The sequence below is a fragment of the Phoenix dactylifera genome, chromosome 6 (genome assembly GCF_051530095.1).
Source record: "Phoenix dactylifera cultivar Ajwa chromosome 6, Ajwa_hap1_PhDact_Kaust_v1.1, whole genome shotgun sequence".
NCBI classification, from domain to species: Eukaryota; Viridiplantae; Streptophyta; class Magnoliopsida; order Arecales; family Arecaceae; genus Phoenix; species Phoenix dactylifera.
The window spans coordinates 32,297,347-32,318,598 of NC_143195.1; the positions used below are offsets into that span (position 1 = coordinate 32,297,347).

The 21,252-nt window shown below is 38.2% G+C and overlaps 3 protein-coding genes across 5 annotated transcripts; 2 read left to right on the forward strand and 1 right to left on the reverse strand.

Moving 5' to 3' along the window:
- The first annotated feature begins 344 nt into the window (after nt 1-344).
- Nucleotides 345-3,468, forward strand: LOC103707734 (pentatricopeptide repeat-containing protein At1g20230-like). Its single transcript, XM_008792347.5, has one exon. The coding sequence runs from the start codon at nt 396-398 to the stop codon at nt 3,048-3,050; it is 2,655 nt and encodes an 884-aa protein (XP_008790569.3). The 5' UTR covers nt 345-395; the 3' UTR covers nt 3,051-3,468.
- A 990-nt stretch (nt 3,469-4,458) lies between these two features.
- On the forward strand, nt 4,459-9,348 carry NPQ7 (antigen receptor-like protein (DUF565)). 2 transcript variants are annotated; one of them, XM_008792300.4, is made up of 3 exons: nt 4,459-4,630; nt 4,745-4,944; nt 8,742-9,348. In XM_008792300.4, the coding sequence occupies exons 2-3, from the start codon at nt 4,766-4,768 to the stop codon at nt 9,184-9,186; spliced, it is 624 nt and encodes a 207-aa protein (XP_008790522.1). In that variant the 5' UTR covers nt 4,459-4,630; nt 4,745-4,765; the 3' UTR covers nt 9,187-9,348. The 2 variants fall into 2 exon arrangements, with proteins under 2 accessions (XP_008790522.1, XP_088579839.1); XM_088723713.1 differs by having other exon boundaries at nt 4,460-4,944.
- Nucleotides 9,349-10,679: 1,331 nt separating this feature from the next.
- On the reverse strand, nt 10,680-19,945 carry LOC103707735 (uncharacterized). Of its 2 annotated transcripts, XM_088723711.1 has the most exons (6): nt 19,594-19,945; nt 16,918-17,123; nt 16,609-16,707; nt 14,721-14,794; nt 10,939-11,160; nt 10,680-10,834 (listed from the first exon to the last, which is right to left on the reverse strand). In XM_088723711.1, exons 1-6 carry the CDS (start codon nt 19,919-19,921, stop codon nt 10,792-10,794), a joined length of 972 nt encoding a protein of 323 aa, XP_088579837.1. In that variant the 5' UTR covers nt 19,922-19,945; the 3' UTR covers nt 10,680-10,791. The 2 variants fall into 2 exon arrangements, with proteins under 2 accessions (XP_088579837.1, XP_088579838.1); XM_088723712.1 differs by lacking the exon at nt 10,939-11,160.
- Nucleotides 19,946-21,252: the final 1,307 nt, after the last annotated feature.

Here is a 21,252-nt window from a genome sequence, read left to right on the forward strand (position 1 = left end):
TTATTTATGCAATAATACATTATTAGCATACTAAATAATATATTATAATGACCATTGCCTTTTTCTTTTTCCAATGAGGAGTCTATATGGACAATAAAGGCTATGGTGCATAATGAGTTTAGCTCTCAAAATATAAGTTGAAAAGTTTGGATTGGCAAGCTCAACTGTAACTATGCTTGGATGAAGAGGCCTGCTAAGAGTCTAACCTAAAAAATAAGAGAAAAACAACACAGAAGGTCGTCAAATTTTATTCGGCGGATAATCCTCTAATGTCTGAGTCAGACAAAAATTTTACTGAATGAAAGTGATCTACTATAACCGAGGCCCGGGAACCGTTGTAACGACCGTTATTTTTTAAGGCTCGACTCTACTGGCATCTTGCTGCAGGCCACGCGATGGTTGCCACAACAGCCCCTGCCATTGCGTCGCCGCTTATTCGATCCCCTCCGTTTCACGGTTCAATTGGACAGCGCAAGCCGAATACGCTGTCTTCCAAACACCACCTCGCCATAGAATCCTCACCCACAGCACCAAACCCCCCCAACAAAAATGCCATCCCCCAACGCTCGAGCAGAACATCTCCCCGCCTTCATGACACCTTTCAAGCACTTCTTCGGGAGGACTGCTCCCCTGACACGGCTGATTACTCCCTTGCCATTGATTCCTGCTGCTGCCCCCGGCTGGCCCGGCAGATCCACGCCCATGCCCTCAAGCGAGACTTCTGTGGCTGCCGTGAGTTCCTTGAGACAAGGTTGCTCCTCATGTACGGCCGCTGCCATGGCGTCCAACCTGCTCTCCAACTGTTCGAGAAAATGTCTCTAAGAAGCATATACTCATGGGCTGGCATCCTGACTGTATATGTGGATCATGAGCTCTTTGAGGAAGCCTTCTCTCTGTTTAAGGAATTGCTGGTTGAGGGAGTTGGGTTGGAGTTCTTTGTGTTTCCTGTGGTCATGAAATCAAGTGCTGGGCTGAGTGCATTGGACTTGGGCAAGAGTCTGCATGGTTTTGTCTTGAAGACGGGATTCATTTCGAACTTATATGTGGGCAATTCTCTGATCGACATGTATGGCAAGTGCGGTGATATGGATGAGGCTGTGAAGGTTCTGAAGGGAATGCCTGAAAGGGATTGTGTTTCGTGGAACTCTGTGATTGCTGGCTGTGCTTCCAATGGAATGGCTTCTGAGGCGTTGGAATTTCTGGAAAGCATGTGGTCGTTGGGTAATCTGAAGCCTAATCTTGTTTCGTGGAGCGGGGCGATTGGAGGGTTTGCTCAAAATGGCTATGATGAAGACGCTCTTGAGCTGCTTTCTCGAATGATAGAGTCTGGTGTTAAGCCAAATGCTCAGACTTTGGCTAGTGTCTTGCCCTCTTGTGGAAGATTAGAAGCACTTGATGTTGGCAAGGAAATTCATGGATATATAATGAGGCATGGGCTTATGGGTAATGCTTTTGTTGTTAATGGATTGCTTGATGTTTACAGGAGGTGTGGCGATATGGCCAGCACATCGGAACTCTTCTTGAGGTACTCGATAAGAAGTTTGGTCTCTTATAATACAATGATAGTAGGGTACTGTGAGAACAATGAGTTAAGCAAGGCCAAGGAGCTGTTTGATCACATGGAGATTGATGGAGTAAAGAGGGATGCAATCTCATGGAACTCAATGATTTCGGGTCTAGTTGATAATGAGAGCTTCGGGGAAGCTCTTAATATGTTTAGACACATGCAGATGGAGGAAGGGGTTGAAGCTGACTCGTTTAACTTAGGGAGTATTCTCGCAGCTTGTGCAGCCTTGCGTGCATTTGGACAGGGTAAGGAGATACATGCATATGCACTGAAAAGAGGTTTTCATTCCAATCCCTTTGTGGCTAGTGCATTGGTAGATTTGTACTGCCGATGCCAACATCTTGTGGCTGCAGAGTTGGTTTTCTTTGACATAGAGAGAAGGAATACAGTGACATGGAATGTGGTGATCTCTGGTTATGCTCGGGCTGATCAAGTGAGCCGTTCCCAGGAACTGCTTTTAATGATGAAAGAGGATGGATTTGATCCTAACATCTACACTTGGAATGGGCTGATTGCAGGTTGCATGGAGAATGGACACAATGAATTGGCTCTGCAGTTGTTTCTTGAAATGCAGACCACAAAGCTGATGCCTGATATTTATACCTTAGGGATGATCTTACCTATTTGCTCAAGATTAGTTTCCATTGAGCGAGGGAAGCAGGTCCATGCACACTCAGTTAGATGTGGCCATGAGGCTGATGTCCATATCGGGGCAGCCCTTGTGGATATGTATGCCAAATGTGGGAGTATAAGACTTGCAAGCATTGCATTTAATAGAATATCGCAACACAATTTGGTATCTTACAATAGTATGCTTGCGGGGTTTGCAATGCATGGGCTTGTAAAGGAAGGCCTTGCACTCTTCAACCAATTGCTGGAGGACGGGAACAGACCAGATGAGATCACCTTCCTGTCTGTTCTATGTTTATGTGTTCATGGGGGATCTGTTGAGGAAGGGCGCATATACTTCCATCTGATGACGAGCTATGGTATAAAACCAAATATGAAACATTACTCATGTATGGTTGATCTTTTTAGCCGTGCTGGGCAGCTTAGTGAAGCATATGAGCTAATTAAGAGTATGCCCATGGAGCCTGATGCTGTGGTGTGGGGTGCACTGCTTGGTGGTTGTGTCATTAACTGCAATTTACAGTTGGGAGAGATTGCTGCGGATAGACTTATTGAAATGGAAGAAGGAAATGTTGGTAACTATGTTCTGTTGGCAAACTTATATGCCACTGCTGGAAGACAAGATGGTTTAGTTAGAACAAGACAGATAATTAAGGAGAAGGGGATGCATAAAAGCCCTGGATGTAGTTGGATTGAGGTCAGAGATCAGGTTCATGTGTTTCTTGCCAGTGATAGATCTCACAAACAAACAGATGAAATTTATGCTACTGCAGAAATGTTGAACTGGCATATGAGAAAATATGGAGATGGTTTGACGGCTTATCAGCCTGAATTATTACAAGAATTAGCATGACTGCTTCTCCCTTCTGCTTGCATTGGTATTGATGGAACCTACCGCCGTTTATGCCTGAGTTTGGTGAACTTCAAGTCACTCATATTTGCTGCCTGAAGAATGCTGAAGAACTGGTCTTGAAGGCTCTCAGGCCATTAACTTGCTGAGAAGGTTTTTGACAGGGTTGCAGAGATGCATGGTCAGTGTGGAAACATTAGGGCAGGAAAACTGGGCAAGATAAAATTTGATCAGTAACTATGATGAAATCTCTAATATAAACAGGTTCAATTTAAGGTGGACTAAATTCTCATCACTGCTTCAGCAAAAGTTGTATAATACGAATAATTGCGAATAGTCCAGAAATTAATGAAATCCAGAAATAGGCTCTGGATTTTATATGTTGTGATGCATAAAACAAAACAAAAGTTCCTTTAATTCATTTACATTGTGTTGCAGATTACAGATAAATGTATTGCAAAATGCAATATGAACTCTGGCTGATGTTGGCTCATCATGTTTCATGTCAGTGATCTTTTGAACAAGAACCAGGCATGTGCCATGCATGAGACTAATCAAGAAATATTTGCTGGATGTCTAGGATATCATCAGTTTTTAATGCATATTGTTTTTTTTTATTTGAACTAATATGTACAGTTCCACGTTTTTTACCTAACTTTCTTATTTATTTAATTTTTCCAAAAATGACACCCATAAAAGGGGGAAAAAAGAACACGAGGTGGTACACATAACCAATAGGAGTAATTGAGCCAGCTTTTTAACCTTTTGTTTTCAGAAGCAAGACCTTTTACCCTTTTAGAAAGAATATTTGAAGTTCTCTCTTTTGTCAATTGGGATGATAATATGTTTTCTTGATTTTCTTTTAATTAGAGACATTTTTTGGGAGGTACATCAATTCTAAATATAAAACAAAATAAAGTAAATATGATACTAAATAAAAGAGTTTTATTTCTTCTTTTTCATTTCATATGGCTCACCAATCATAACAAGGAGGGAAGGCTCACCAATCATAACAAGGAGGGAAGGAAAAAAAAAAGAGAGCTAACCTAACACCAAACTCTTGCTCTGATGGTATTACCTTTCGTCCCTTCGAACAAAAAGCAAGGGTTTTTTAGCAAAACTCCAGTTTTGAGAGCTTAGTGGGTTAGCATAGGGTAGGTTATAATAAGAATGGCACTGTGGACAGACTTTTAATGAATAATTTTTAATGAGGAAAGGGAATATTTTCCAGTCATCTAGTTGTGAACTTTTCAAATTAATCAGTTTTCTCTTGAAACAAAGAGATTAAAAAAGACTAATTTTTTCCAAAAAAATTATATCTTTCAGGTAATTTTTCTTGCGACCAAAAAAATATACTAAAGACAAATATGCGGCGTGACTTCTTACGGCTCACGTCGTCATAATCGTTCAAACTTCAGACTGGACACGGTCCGGGCTGCCACGAGTCCGATTAACCACAATGGACTGCAAGTCCGAGCCAATTCCGTTTTGGCACCGCCGGCCGAACACCTGAGCCGCTTAATTTGGGTGGCTGCAAGACACTCCCAAAGTCCCTCGAGGGCTTCCAAATGCCATGCGAGACGGTGAGAGCCTCGAGCCCATTCATCTCCCATAGCCTCCTCCATCTCCACTGCAAGGAGTCTCTCTCCAATCCCAGCCCCAAATCTCCATTCTTGAAACGTTCTCTTTTGGTGTAGATATTATGATGTGAATGAGAAATGAGAATGGCGACGGTCGTGGTGCAGCAGGGCTCGCCAGCGATGAATCGGGAGTGCCTGGGAAGGCATCATTCTTCCGTGATTAGCTGTGGAGCGATCGATTGCTGGAGCCTCGGAACTCATCTTGGTAGACGGGTTGTAGAGTTTGGCGCAAGGCCTAAACCGTTTCAAGAGATAAGGTTTGTTTTTGACTTTCGCAAATATTAGATTTCATATGATTCGTTTTGCTGGCTTTTGTTTCCATGTTATTGCAAATTGCTACAATTGGCATGTATATATAGAATTGTTTAAAATTCATAGAATGTTTCTGAATGTTTTGTATTTATTTTTATTTTTTCTTTGGTTAACTATCTTTCTTGGGCATCAGAGTGATGTGTTTTGGGGTATTTATTTGAATTTGTGGATTCAGAAATCTGGAACAGCGTTTGTTAGGGAGCTACCTCTTTCAATAAGGAGGAATCACATGCAATCTCCTTGTGATGACCCTCATATGGTGTCCACTAGCTCCTGTCTTGATAGAAAAGCATTTTTATTTTCATAGGATTCACATATTGAGCATCATTTTCTTTCTCTTTTCTTTTTCATATGATGCAAGATTTTGTTTTTGCTAGTTTGCCTCTTTGTCTTGTTAGTATTGCTACTATAGTCTGGGGATGTAGACAAAATGATTGATGAAATGTTGGACATATTGGAAGGGACTAATTGGTTTTAGCTTACTGATATTTTCCCAGCAACTCTTGTTAATTTTTTGCCAGCTGGTCATCCATTGTTTTAGAAATAATGGTAGTTTGTAATGGCCTATAGCTGCTTGCTCTAGTGATCGAGGCCATTAAAAGGCTTGGGTATGAAAACAGTGTCGCTTGGACACCACATTTTGAGGATTTTAGAAGTGCTGGCCCTTTGGGCACTTGGACATATGCAACAGACATTCCTCGGCACATCAAAAAGAGAACGTCATGTTCTACATCAGTTCACACTGGTACCTGGCATTCTTATTTGGTGTATGCCAAAAGCCACTTCCCTGCACATGTTTGGAACTTGGCTTTCAGCTGCTCTGAGTGTCAAACAATTGATCCAAGTTGTGTGAGCACTTATATGAAAGTATCATTTTTTTTACCTTTTTAATTTAAATTGTAATAATCTCTGTTAAAGATGTTGGTTTTTGAGTTGATTTTGATTGAATGGAAATAGCTAGAGCCTGTTACGATTGATTTCCCTTAACCCTGTTATTTCTGCTTCCTTTTATTCTTCATTTCTCTATGTTCTTTTCTTTTGTCTATCAACGGTTATATGTTTCCTGTCGACTGGTAGATTACTTGTAACATGCCCATACTCAAACAGTCATTGGTTCATATTCAATATTAGTTCAATTCTTTGATTTGTTATCAAATCAAAAAATAATACTAAGAACCCTAGTTTGAATATTAACCCCAATGCACATCATTCTTCCCCCCTATCCTGTATTACTTGTTAGATTTAATTAAAATTTGTTCTCTGTTTTAAAAGATTTATTGCTTTAGAACATGTACACAGAAGCCCAATATAAAGCTAAAATCTTAGTCTAAGTCCACACCAAACCTTAATCTTTAACCTCAGGATTACAGGGGGCATGTTCCCTAACATCTTATACTATTCTTTAAACCTTAGGGCAGGTCTAGTAGGCAGCCCACTTTCTCTTGTTCTCTGAAACTGGATAGCAAGTGATCAACTTGAACCTGACCATAGGTTTTCCTAGCCCCTTGAGGTCCACCATCACATACACGCGAGTCCATACCACCAATCCTACATCACCCTGTACATTCGACTAATGCCTTATTCTGAAGGATTTATGCTTTATGTTTGAAAATGTTGACGGTTAAGCATTAACAATGATGAACTTCATGTATTTTAGGATTTTGTGTCTTGCCAAGTAGTAAACACTGTCTGGAGGAAGTGTTCGCATAATTTATTGGTGTTTGTGGAAAAGATTGGCTAAAAAAGAAAAGTATCCCCAATGATTACCTATCAGTAGTCACAAATTCCTTTAATACTTGCTCTTGTATATCTAGCTCACTAGTAGCAGTAATCTACACCCTATGTGACTAATATTACATGCTCTTGCAGAGGTTATATGGCACATAGTATAAACTGCATATATGGTACATAAGAGAAAAGGTTGAAGGCCTACATTAGACTGGCAGAAGCAGATTTGATAATGTTTGATGCATCGAACATTTGACTTAAGAGGGCATGGAGAATTGAAACTAATAGATTTAATTGAAATAGCAGGAATAAGTCTTGTAACTTATGTTTATCATTGAGAACAAATGGCATCTCTTTCTAGATCAATTAATCTGGAAAATGAACCACAATAACTTTCCATGGTCGTGATGATCTTTGACAAGCTTAAAACATTATTAAGAGGACGATTCTTTGCAGAGCAAGGAGTAATGTGCACTTTTGCTACTTTATTCTGGGATCTTCTTCTTGGCCTCCTTTCTAGATGAATATTTGAATTTCAATTTTGGTGTAAAGTTTTGAAAAACTCTAGGCTTATTCATTATTTATTTGTACATCATAAATCCGAACTCAAACATCTGTTCCATTTTATTTGTCCTTTTTTAAGAGGGAGATTCTTCAAAAAGCCACTTGAAGTTGGTGGGCTTACAATGTTGTGCATGTAAACTTCCGTATTTTGCATTATTATGCAATGATCAATCATTTCAGTCATGTCTGCGGTTCTATTTGATTCTTGTAATGGACCACAAAGTTTACATATATTGAAAGTTGATGATTTACCATATTCGATGTATTGCTTTAACTTGATTAGGGCTGATTGCTAAAATTGCACTGGAGATGGTCAGAGAATATGGATCCAGATACTATTTGAACTAAAATAGCATGTGAAACACAAAACTGATCTAAGATTTAATATACATATAGCCAAGAAAACTCCAGTATGAGTATTTTTTTATTGACGACTTTATCAGAGAAAGGGGAAATAAATCAGGGTAAAAACAATATCAAAATATATGATTTAATTTGACCTACTTCGTTATCTCAACGTCTGTGATGTACCTTTGTTGTTGAAGATAAAAATAAAATGGTACTTAGGAAGTGAATTCTATCATTTAGAGTTGCAAAAATGTCAAATAATGAATGATGTAATTGCGGACCAATAGGATCTATGTGATCATGCCTGGGAGGAGTTTCAAACCCTTGTAAAGTGGAAGGCTGGATGTGTATCAGGTGTCTGAAAAGAGTGTTAAAGTCTCGAGAAAATATGGATAGATCTTGTGGGAAGTGACTTGAGGTGATGAAGTTATAACACTTTGGTAGAGCCCAATGCATAATGTGACCCCAGATTGATGACATGGCCATTATGTTTATGTTCGGACTTGCTTTCCAACTGAACTTGTCAATGCTTGTGGTGATTAATATTAATAGATTCATCCTGAGCCACTAGCCATCAATAAACTTTTGGTAAGGCTCCAGAAATCAATCTGGCTGGAAAACTTTGGTCATGAAGTATTAATTTTCCTATAACTTTATATGACTACATAAAGTTAGCAGCTTTTGTAAATTAATAGCTTTCTAGAGGATCGTCACTATTATTTTTGATGTTTGATATCCTTTTTAGTTTTTTATTAATCACCTTGGCAGCTTCTTATTTTTCAAAATAAACATCAATAGCAAGTTTTGTCATGAGCTAGTGTCACCCTCATCTTAAAGGAAATTTCGTTGGCTTATCAATTTATGCCATCTTTTGGGACTCTTTCATCAATCTCGTGCAAACTTGGTTTTTCTAAGTCATGCATTAGCAAGTAAAGAAAGAATACAAGCGTGATGGTCTAATTTGCTTGATCCTTATGTAGAAGTTTTTGTCATCTTACTCTTCTTTAAAGGACAATATTTAGTGATGTTATGGAATGTAGACAAAAACCCTGTGAAACTGAATGTCGTATTGACAGGCTTTTACCTTGTTGGTCTTTTGTAGCCGGCAGATGAGAAGCAATAGACGGAGTCTAGCTTTTGCCTTGGACACTGGTGGATCTCCTAATACTGATGATCAAGATAGCCCTGATGGGGACGATGCAGGGCTTGGCAGGACAAGACTGGGGACAATAGTCCGTGCTGTGGCGAGACAGCTTCTGGAGAAGCTGAATGCTACTAGAAAGAATTTCCCAATGAAAATATTTCTCCTCCTCTTGGGTTTTTATACAGCTAATGCCCTGGCAACTATCCTAGGGCAGACTGGTGACTGGGATGTCTTGGTTGCCGGTGTTGTGGTGGCTGCTATAGAAGGTATCGGCATGCTTATGTACAGAAAACCATTCACTATGCCTGTTGGGAGATTGCAGTCATTGGTGGTGATGGTGAACTATTGGAAAGCTGGTGTATGCTTGGGTCTCTTTGTTGATGCTTTCAAATTAGGAAGTTGAGGGTCTTTAGTATGCAATCTGGCTTCATAAACTACATATTTTCCTAGACTGCACCATGATCATGGTGATTCATTGAGATCAAGTGCACGGATGCTATTTCATCTGTGATTCAACTGGATGATTGCTAATTGATCAAAAAATTTGCTGGATAATTCTGTTTTCCCCATTTTCATTTCCTTGAAGGACAGTGGATATCTTCTCACCTGTGCACATCCTTTCCCAAACCTGCACTTTTTGTTGCTTTCCTTTGTGGCATTCATTGCTTTGTTTACATGGTAGTTTTCGTATTGTACTCATGATAACTTAAATTCAAACCGAAAATCTAGCTGAATTCTTTCAGATTCCATAACCAGACACCATCGAGCCACAACCTATTTACTCAATCTGCGTGACTAAAATGTCCTAGTTCCTGTTAAAATCGACATTTCTTAATATAGATGAATTTTGTTCAAATTCTTTTGCACGGATTTTGTTGAGATTATTTAGGCCCTTCCAAATTCTTCTAAGATCCTTTGATATATAAACTGTGCTTTGCTCCTTCACATAATCAAGTCTCGAGTACCTACAAGGATGCTAAACACGAACAGAAAACTAGAGAGATGGAGAATCAACAGGGGGTTAATATCAGATGATTAATCAAGGAAAGGGTAGACAAATCATGAGCGTCTGACATCAACACCACCCATAGCCCTCGCAGCAACATCTCAAGCCTGCCCCAGACCCAAACATATCCGCTCCAATCTCGCTGTGCACACAGCACTTCGCAGTTTTCTACTTAAGACCTTTGGAGGATGATTGATGACAGGATCTTGAGAATGATGAATAACATTCTGTGAACCATCATCATTCCTGTGAGTCAGTATGCCTTCCAATCTTTCAAGTAATATAAATGTTCCATTCGGTGCTGATGAAGCATGGGCAGCATGAAATCAGCTTTTCCATCTGTATCCGGTATTGAACGCGTACCAATAGTCTAATACCACAAACAAGGTAGGAGCGAAAACTGTGAAGCTGAACTCAAGTATGTCCACCAAATAAATCTGAACTCCAGTATCCTGGATCCCCAAGGCTTAATTGATGGATGGGCTTGCAGGTTCACTTATCTGCGTGAAGGGTGGCCTGCTCTTTGCATTCTGTGTGGGATCAATCGCAGAGCTAGAACAGGGCACAGGTAGAGCCCATGATGCATAAAACTCTAAGAAACATTGATAGACCTCGCAAGAACCAGAAGACGACGTATAATTCATGACACTCTGAACGAAGAGCATATAAGAATTGAAGGCTATTTAGCAGGAAATTCTTCTTTTTTCCTTTTTGGAAAATCAATATCAAAGCAAGGTGAACAGAAATTATCAAGTTCAACCAAAACTCTCCCATGACTAAAAGACCTCTCCAGTTTTCCCATTCTGACACAAATGAACAATGTAAATGCCATGGTGGAATGCAGTCAATCGATGCATTGATAAAGTATATCATAATCGAGCGCCACTTCATAAAAAAAATAATCTTATTGATATGCGATATAGTAAATTTCTGTACAACTACAAATAAGTAATCAGCTATCCGGCCTGGAAGTGCATCCTTACCAAAAGTTGTTGGTGCAAATCATTGAAGACGCGCAGCTTGATGCTGATTAGGTTTGTGCGAGCTGTGGATGTAAGGTAAGAAAACAAAAAAAATTTAGCTGTTAGAAACTATACAGTCTGTTTACAACAAAAGGCTGAAATATGGCATTAGCATCTTCATCAGTACAGCTCCAACAACTCTAGAACTTGGTGTGCTTGGGCGCGCAGAGCGGTTTGTCTTTTATCTGGGTCTAGGGTTGAGCCAAACTGGCTTGCTGCCCATATAAAAGATGCACATTTTTCACCTAAAATCTTCTTTATATCTTCTAGTATGGCTGCCAAGGGGGTGGGTTCCCTTCTTTCATATACATGCCCAGTAAGTAACAGCAAGAACTCCCCACATTTTAACCTGACCAAAGAATAAAAAACATTGGCAGAAATTACAGAAGCATGGAATAAATATACAACCACAGATATTCCCAGGCTCGCAGCTTAAAAAGCAAGTGAGGCTGTTCCACATTGCAATTAGCTGATTACATATAGGATAATGTATGGAGCTATTAAAAAATTTAGTTTTCTGAGGGAGATAAGATGCTGCAAGTCATGCATGCTTTGGATGCTTTACAGAGGACAGGACTTTTACCAAGACTATTACTTGGCGATCTCTGCTGAAAGCATGCAAGTCTTGGAATGATGTGTTTGCTTTTTTTTTTAAATGAAAGGGAATGATGTGATTGCTTAAGGAACGTCCAATGCAAATATAGCTTGCCATTACTTGTTAAATTTGATTCCCACGATGTCATTCAGTTTTCCATTCCCATAATTTGATTTCTGAGGCAAGATTGCTCATCGATTCTTTCAACAGAGTTAGATTCTACAAGGACCAATATTCTAAACAACAAGAACAATTTCCAAGTGCGCCTGGCCCCCCTAAGCTTAGGTGGTTCCCTGACCACCCCTCTTAGGGCCTAGCTGTAAAGGTGGCTCCCCATATTGAGGTCAAGTGGTCAACTGCCTTAGCGGATGCCGAATCAATCTTCCAGACCAGGTGGGTCAGCTTTGTGCTATCAATGGGGGTGGTGGGTTGCAGTATAAGGCACGTCAAGCAAATGGATTATTGCCTTTACAGTCTTTTTCACATATGCACAAAGTCCTACCTAGCCACAAGCTACAATTTCCATCGATTCTTCAGTAGTTGTTTATTTCCAACTTAGTGAAGATTATTTCAAATTTAGTAGTGTTGCTTGTTGCATAATTTTAAATTGCTGAGCTGCTGCTTCTTTTTTTTTTTTGCTTAGGCTGAGCTTCTTCTTCTTAGATGATCATTTTTTTTGCAATTTACAGAAAATATTGTCATTTCACTAATAATCATGTTACAGTAAGTTAGGTCTTCAAATAAACATACAGTTATTTGTTCAAGTTTCCTTTTATTTCCTCCAACTACTTCTAATTTATTTTTAAATTTTTTAATTGTTTTGATATAGTACGTTCTAAATTTAATTTTTAATAATTTTATAACACAATACATCTAGTTGTATGCATTCAGTCTTAGAGCTATGCAGTTCCTTGACAGCCCGAGCATTAAACCACAACTTAAAACACTGCAAACAAGCATTGCGAATCTGAAATATGGACTAAAACCCTATTTATTCATAGTTTTTTTTTTTATCCACACGTAACCCTTAACATTAAATAAAAGAAACAAGTTCATTATCTGGACTACAGAATACAGGCATTGAGTGGCAAACACAGTAGATGATCCATAGCAATGCTTATATTCCACAACAGCATAATCAACCTAACAAGAACATAACGGTCAAGAGGCTCAGCTCGATAGGGATCAGGGTGAACTTTGGATCTGCCCAAAACCATTTGGACCAATAAAGGTCTTAGACAAGTTAGTTTAAATACTTTATACACAAGCAAAGGCATAGCATTATTGAGGATCCTTTTGTGATAAAAGTAGCATCTTTTTTATCACATCATTTGGCACATACTGTTGTCATCATTTCTGTTCTGTCAATTTAATTTGAGTAATCAAAAAGTCGGAAAAGTTTATATGGCCACCCTTGTAAGTTTTCTTCAAATTTTCAAAAAATCATCAGAACTTCTCAATAATTGCATGAATTTATTTTTCTCAACCAAAAATTATTCTACAAAGAATCCAATAGGTCACCCATCTTATGGGACCCCAGGAAGGCCTCGTAATAAATAACTCTGCCAGATTTGTCAGCCCACCTTCACTTCAAGCACATCACATTGTTATCCTAATTAAGAGGTCCAAGTCTGGTAACCACATGCTCGCCACCCTTGCTCTGGTCCTTAGCTTGATGATATATTTGCTCCCCTATATAAACTGATGCAAAATGGGGAGCATGCGACGTGCTGATTTGACTATAAGGGGTGCTTGATGACAGGATATGCACCATTGTTAGATCATTTGATGGAATCCAACTTATCTAATCCATGTTTTCATTTAAGAATGTAAAACATTAATATCAAGATAAATTGCTAGGGCTCGAATTTTAAGCTGCCATGTTTTTCATAAATAGGAGTTTGTTCATATTCAATATATTCACAAATGAACAAGAGGTACTGACAGATTCTGTGTACCTTCTCTTCTTTCTACCCGCCCATGGCCCGTTCCCCAGAAGTGCTCCACTCAGCAACCTCTAAAACCTTAGGCGGGTGCATTGCCAAGTTGTTATCAAGGACATGAGGGAGATATGAGACATGCATGGACTCAGATATTAAGGCATAACATATCAAGTCTCTTTTGTGCCTTCAAATGAAGTAAATTGACACAGAAGTATGCTTGAAATTTGTTGAGTGATTTTTCTAATGAGCCAATCTACAAGAGCAATTTCCTTTTTCCACAACAAAGAGTGCTTTAACATCAGCTAACATCTGAAACAAGCTAACATTGACTTCCAAAATCCCAAAAGTGTTTGTTATAGGGCATTAGAAATTCAGAATCAAGCAAAGGAGTTCGTTGACAAACTAGATATCAAGGATTGCTATGCCAGAACCGGGGCTCAGACTGGTTGCCTGGCGGCACGGGTTAGTACGCCCCCGTGCTGATCCATGTCGGGCCCATACCGACACAGTAGAGGAGACATGTTGCATGGCTCCCGAACCCTCCGCCAGCCTCCACCACTCTCTTTCTCTCTTCCTTCCTCTCCCTTTTCTTCCCTCCCCTGTTCCCTCTCTCTTTTTTTCTCCTCCCCCCCCCCCCTCTATCCCGGTTTCTCGTTTTGGTTGCCGAAACCATTCTGGTCCAACACAAGTACGGCTTGGTATGCCTTGAACCAGGCAGTTCGGGCCGGTTCAATCGACCATGCTAAAAATCTTAGTTTTACACTTCAAGTATATGGAAACTAACAAAATTCAGGCAAGTAGACCTAAGAAGTCACATAATTATAATTATATCGATTTTTACTGGCTATTTTGGTTGAGACTCTGCCAATCATAGAAAGAATGTGTAATAAGCAGGAGATTTAAGTGAAGGGAAGCATTCAGAACTGTCAAAGCCCATGAGACCAACCAATATAAATATCATGTGTCCAAATAATTTAATTTGCACAAAGCATTTATGTAGATAACCACAAAATGGGGCCAGAAAGGAAAGATTAAATTGCTTATCATTGGTCAGAAACTCAACATATCATCTATGGACTCTAGAAGGCAAGGATATGTATTAGAATGTCAGTAAGTGCTAAGTAGCCAATTACTTCAGAGAGGACTTGTAAAGTTGTAATCTGCAGTGACAAATTCTCTTCTAAAGCACTGAAAATAAAACTTCACAATTTTTGTTAACAGACAGATATGTGCCACTTAATATTGCAGAAGAAATTAGAAAATTATGCAACTAGGTGCTCATATTTTATACAGCTACAACCCTTCATATGAGGAAAAGACATGCAAACAGAGGCAAAAGTTAGAATACACTGTTAGCTCAAGAGTACAAACCTTAGAATATCATCCACTTGCTTGTCTTTCATGAGCTCTGCAATTTTCTTTATACCATGGCATGCCTCAAAATCCTAGAGTAGGAAGGAGGAGAAAAGAGAGAAGAATCAATTCTAAACACTGATGGGATAGTGAACCTTGCTTGATTGGATTATTTTTTTTATCCACAAAGAAAAAAATTTCCTCCACTCAGCAACTAAGCTCCAAGCTTAACTATTGACATTATTTTCTGCAATTATAAACTCACAGTATCAAAGAAGAAGGACAGATAGGTTCCCAAGTCCCAAAATGTAGAACACAAGGATCAAATTAATTATATATTGTGCATGTAAGCAACAGTGCCTTGCACAATGTGTACCCTACTGTATTGTGCCAAGTGCCAACACTTCATGCTCGGCAAGAAGGATCAAACTAATTATATATTGTGCATGTAAGTGTCAGTGCCTTGCACAACTTGTGTAGCCCTGTATTGTGCCAACACTGCATGCACCACAAGAAAGATACAAAACACTGCCAAAAACTTGCACGATTAAATGACTTGCCTAATATATGCTAGAAAGCATCTTTTTTCCCATTTATTCTAGATTTTAATGCTTTATAGTAAGAATAAACACAAAAATTATTTTTAATTAATCTGAAGAGATTTAAATTATACTAAAGCAGAGTGTGTGTGTGTGTGTGTGTGTGTGTGTGTGTTAATGGTTGATAAACAAGTTATAAGCCACAAACTAACACAAATCAGCGTCACATTGGATTTATTTAACAAAACAAGTACAAGGTTCTCAATAAATTGTAGAGCTTTGGAGAAGGAAAACAAGAAATGAAGCCCACTCAAATAAATAATTGATTACGATAGTTTTGCAAATACTATGACCTGATCATTTGCAAACCCAGACATGTCCGCACCAGAATATTGCAAAACATAGTAGCACTTGCCAATGTCATCTGATGCATATGAACAAGAGCCAGTATTAATGCATGGCCCTTGTATTCTACTGACAACCTTGGGGCACGATATGATCATTATACAATCCAGAAAACTATGGACCAATAGAAAAAAAATTAAACCGAGAGAATCAATAAGTCATATAACAAAAATATGCATGCGGACAATATGAAAGTGGTTGGAAATAGTTATCATCAAAAGGCATGAAGTGGTTGTTAAGATAGAATCTAACTCCGTAAAACCAGTAGCCTTAACTCTTTGGTATTAAGTTGCACAATTTACCAAGAGCACATTCATCTCCTGAAAAATGGATCATTTAAAGACAGCCTGAAATGCTTTAACCCAAACCATGGCCAAATTGTCTCAACCATGTTTAATCATATAGTTTCGCTTTTAAGTGTTTAACCCAGTTCAAATAACTTATTTTGATCCCAACATAATTTTGTCAGAGAGAATCAAGTATAACACACATCAAAATGAAGCATCATATGTCAGACAATATTTATTTCCAAAAAATGCGAAAAAAAAGCTTTAAGTTCTCATCAAGGATACAAGTTAGGCATAATATATGAAATATAATTCTGCTAATCACTCATTGTTGAAGTAAACCTTCAGTGATCATCATACCACAAGCTTAAAATTGTAATTCTGCACACTCCACATAAAAAAAAGGTATGAAGGATGCAAGTTTGCATCTGGTTAGCATTAAAAAGAAAAAAAAAACTCTAAGTTCCCATCAAGGATCCAAGTTAGGCATAAGATAATCCAATGTTGAAAAGTAAACCTTCAGTGATCATCACATCTCAAGCTCAAAATTGTAGTTTTGGCACTCCACATAGAAAATAAAGTATGAAGCAGGCAGTTTTGCATGTTAGAATTTTTTTATTAATCTATGCTTTTGTACAGTCTGATATCTAAAAAAGGAGATGTTAGATATTATACCTTCTGGTTATCTGGAGAATCTAACAACAATGATATTAGTGCATCCAAGCATGCTCCCTGCTCAAGCATTCCTCGGGTTGATAATATTTTTACAAGCACCTGCATTAATAATACTACTTTCAGCCTCCTAAAGTATCCAAAATAAAAAGATGAAACCTTCACTTTATCAAGGAGGATGAGGATTCTATGTTAGGAAGGACAGCACTAAAACCATCAAAGAACTACAGGTCAAAAGGATTTAAGGAATCAATGTATCTTTTTAGTAAATAGGATCGGAAAACATACATCCTGGTGAAGCATAGAATCTACCTTGACAGCCTTATGCTGGTGAGCCAAAGCTGCACAACCCAAGTGGAGCAGACAACATCCTTCCAATACTCTCAGAGCAAGAGCAACTTCAGAGTCAGTAGCAGGGCTATTTATCTTCAGAGGCTCCATACCAAATATATGGTCCGCAACCACGATAGGATCATCTTCTAATTGTCGCAAACTAATCATAAACAGAACTGGAACCACTGTTGAAAGCATCTGTTTCTACATCAGTCATTTAGATTTAAAATATGAATGTAATTTTTGTTGTTTATAAATGAATAGGAATATTAAGAAACATCACGTCCTCTTGGTATTCTGTATCATCTAAGCATCAGACATACCACATCACTAATATGTAATAATATATCAAGTGTATCTGAAAGAGCATACACTTGCAATAAGTTACAATAGGTTAAACAGAGTAGGATCATGGGCAATCGAATGAGGAGTCACTTTGAATTTCAGGTATATCGAAAAACAAACTGACTACACAGTCAGAAATGCTTCAGTTTGTGCGTGATATTTCTGGAAATTCATTGAGTCCCTTTGCATACAACCAAGAACCAAGAGCACACATAATCTAACAATGTTAGCTTCAAACTATAACAAAAGCAAAAGATTGCGTGGACTACTATTTCTTAGACAATAAGATGGGTAACCAAGTATGGTTAAACACCTGGAAACTGTTTGCAGAAATGCTTTGGACTGTCTCTACTAAATATAAATGAAGCGTCTTGAGATTGTAATGGGAGTAAGTGCATGCATGGATGCCTAGTCTAATTTATACAGAATATAGTGATCTTTACTAGTTTCTAGCTAATGAATCACAAAAAAATACTTGGATAAAGGAGTCCTGACATCACATAATCCCAAATAGGATAGACCAGCAACGAAGGGAGAGCACGAGAAAACACGCCTGATTTTTGGACCACTTTTTATAGGCTTCCTTGAATTTGTGCAGACATTTGGAGTGAACTGACTTTACATATACATACATACGTACATATGTAACGCTTCCTTGAATTTATCATACATGTGTGTGCATACATACGTATATTGCATGAATGACTCTACCTATTACTGTGTAATACTATCATGGGCATGTAAGAATACCAAATGAAGTTCCCAAATCTTTGATGTTGATGATCTAAATCAACATGAAGTTGAAGAATTTTCTTCTCGACTTGAAATCCATTTCTTCTCATTTATGGTCTTCCATCACTTCCAGCTTCCTATATTCGTGATGAAAGCATTCATGTTCCTTGCTGAACAATACGCATCTTTCCAAACCAAAATGCTTGCCATGGAACTTCTACACCTTAACTTGGTTTTTCATGCCTTTGCAGTCACTGCAAATTACTTAAGATGGTTCTACTCTCACATAATGTTTGTGAAGCAAAGCAGTAAAATCAATTGATGAATGAAGAAAATAATCAGAGCATGACTTATATAGTTACATGATAGAATTAATCATTCTAAATCTATTTCCACCAGAGAGGACAACTTGAGAGATTCAACCATCAGTGTCCTAAAGCCTCAGCACTAACACTACTAAGTAAAAGATCTCTCGACAATGAGTATAAGGCAGTCTAGTTCGTGATACATATTGCTACTATGCCAGAAAAGACAACCAAGACATGGATCTAACTGAAATTGAGAAGTCTTTCTAGTGAGATCTTCAAAATCAGTGGAAAGCTGAATGCTGGATAAAGAAAGGAAAAACACTTTAAGAATAATTAGGGGGAAAAGGATAAATTCAAAAAAATCTAATAACATATCATAAATTCAGCCAAAAGGGCAAATATTTGTTAGATCGGGAAAATCAAGATGAAAACATAACAGATAAGATGACGACCAACTATGTGTATCTAATAAATATTTATCTCTTTATTCATTTCAGACGTTACCGAAATAGGCATTGATTCATATCATTTATATTATACATATCATAGATAATACATATCATATGTGTGTATTTATATATACATATTTTGCATATTATATATGTTATGTTATATATAAATGTTATATTATGTATCTTAAGTTAAATATATTAAGTTCTTCCTCTTCCTGTTCCTTGGAAAGATTGAGCACACGTCCTTGAAAAGAATTACTGTCCATCCAAAAAAAAAAAAAAAACTGATATTATCTATCCAAAAAAATATATGATTGTTTTCTCATCCTCAATATCCCTTTGTTTAGTTCTACATCCCTATTGTGAAATAGCAGGCACTTTGCACGCAGTTATTGAAATAGCTTCTCTGGCTATCGTGCAACTGTGAGCAAGTCATAAAAGGAAAAGTTAATTTCCGTTGCTGGCTCAATGTTGCTCTAAGTTTTTCATGGCAATACGAGCTAAGCGAGTTGCTTGTGCCACCATTTCTGCGGAATCCAATGCAAATGCCAAAGAGTTCCCAACTTTTCCACAATCGCCACTAATGAGTGCAATGCTAAATTCATACCGATGTCTCAATCCCAGCTCGTGAGTCCATTACAAACTAGAGACTTTCAAAAATCCAAAAACATCAAACCAAAAGCAGCAGCCAAACTATCGAAATCCCCAAAATACAAGACCGTCACAGACGCCCGCAAATCTACACCCTACACTCGTACGAATAACATATATACCGATCGATCGATCGATGAATGGAATGCATCGATGAAAGAAGGCACCTTGGAGCTCGGGAATGGATTGGGAGTGGCGAAAGAAAAGGATGGCGGTATCAGAGTCGGCGATGGATCGGAGGGACTTGAGAAGGTTCCGGAGGCCTCTGAGCCGCAGGAAGGAGAAATCGGCCGAGGCGTCGCGGAGGCCGGAGCGGAGCGCCCGCACGACGTCCCGGTACAGCCTCCGGCGTTCGAGGGAGGACAGCAGCTCCCCCGCCAGCGGTTCCTCCGCCGCGCACGGAGGCGCTTCGATCGGAGCGGTGGGCTGCCTCAAGGTCCTGCCACTACCACCGCCGGACCGCTGGCGCTGCTGGTTTTTCTTTTTGAGGTACATGGTCGACGGCCTCGCCGTTGGGATCGAGTTCGTGTTACGTATATGTATGTATAAATATATATAAGAGAGGGTGTAGGTGCGGTTGGTCCGTTATGGAAGAGGACCAATCAGGTTTCGTTGATCGGTTGGGAGGTCCAATCAACGGTATCCTGATGTGAGCGCGCCAGATCTACTGGTAGGCCCGGGTCCAGCGGCTATCCTTTGGAGGGAGGGCCTTTTAAGGCAGTTTAACAGGCCGAATACGGCCTTTAGATCCAGAAAATCCCTTATTATTATTATTATTATTATTATGTGCGGGTGAACCCCACGCTCAGTTGTATTTCATGATAACTATATAAATTTTTCGAAACTTTGTGAGGGAGAGAGAGAGACCATGATATACCTCCCATAGATGACATGGGCCCACTCCATATTCATGCGGAACCTTCACTCGTTAGTAGCCAAAGGAAAATGGAAGAGCAGCTTTTTCATAGAATATAATGCTTATATTTAATAAAATTATGTGAAATGTAGACAAATTTAATTTTAATATTTAAATTCTTTTTAAAATTTTAGATAGAAAAGAATAAGATTCTTTCTATAAAGGGTATAATAGGTACTTTGTATAAGTTTTTAAAAAAATAGTTGTTCGATCAAATATGAGTCATTCTTAAATGTGTTACTTTTTTATAGTCAACTAAATATACAAAAACTACTTTTTCGAGCATTATATATTTAAATACAAGTTTTTTAAAAAAATATTAGAGTGAAAAAAAATTCTTGCTGCGAATTATACAAGTATGTTATGTTGGAACTTTCTCGAAAATAAAATTTTTATATTAAAAAAAAGGTGAAATATGGAAAAGTTTCTTATTTTTAAAATTATTTTTAAATTTTTAGATAAAACAGAATAAGATATTTTTTTATAAAAGGTACAATAAATATTTTATATATTTTTTTAAGAAAATAGATGCTTAACCAAACATAAGCCGTTCTGAAATTTGTCATTTTTTTATTATTAACCAAATATAAAAAATCATTTTTTCGAGCATCATATACTCAGATATAAGTTTTTCAGAAAAAAAATATTATAATGCAAAAAAATTCTTTCTGCGAATTATACTAAGAAACTTTCTCAAAAATAAATTTTAGAATGGCAGGCGTCCTACTGAACTCTTCTAAAACCATTTTGTGGAGCAGTTCTTTGGGGGCCATTTCTGCATTAGCATTACTCGCTCCAATTAGAAGACTTGCTCTCTCTACTAATATGCTAAGTTTCAAAGCGTTTTATCCCTACATTTGTACTTTTTATTTTTCTATAATCTGGAGGGCTGTACTCACGTTCGATCTTT

Bases quoted from the DNA above. Each gene is read 5' to 3' on its own strand.
- LOC103707734 (XM_008792347.5), top strand. From the start codon at position 396: ATGGTTGCCACAACAGCCCCTGCCATTGCGTCGCCGCTTATTCGATCC.
- NPQ7 (XM_008792300.4), top strand. From the start codon at position 4,766: ATGAGAATGGCGACGGTCGTGGTGCAGCAGGGCTCGCCAGCGATGAAT. The intron at 4,945-8,741 runs GTTTGTTTTTGA...GGTCTTTTGTAG, and splicing joins AAACCGTTTCAAGAGATAAG to CCGGCAGATGAGAAGCAATA.
- LOC103707735 (XM_088723711.1), bottom strand. From the start codon at position 19,921: ATGTACCTCAAAAAGAAAAACCAGCAGCGCCAGCGGTCCGGCGGTGGT. The intron at 14,795-16,608 runs GTATAATATCTA...TTCCTACTCTAG, and splicing joins ATTCTCCAGATAACCAGAAG to GATTTTGAGGCATGCCATGG. The intron at 11,161-14,720 runs GTTTGTACTCTT...TTCTTTGGTCAG, and splicing joins CAAGTGGATGATATTCTAAG to GTTAAAATGTGGGGAGTTCT.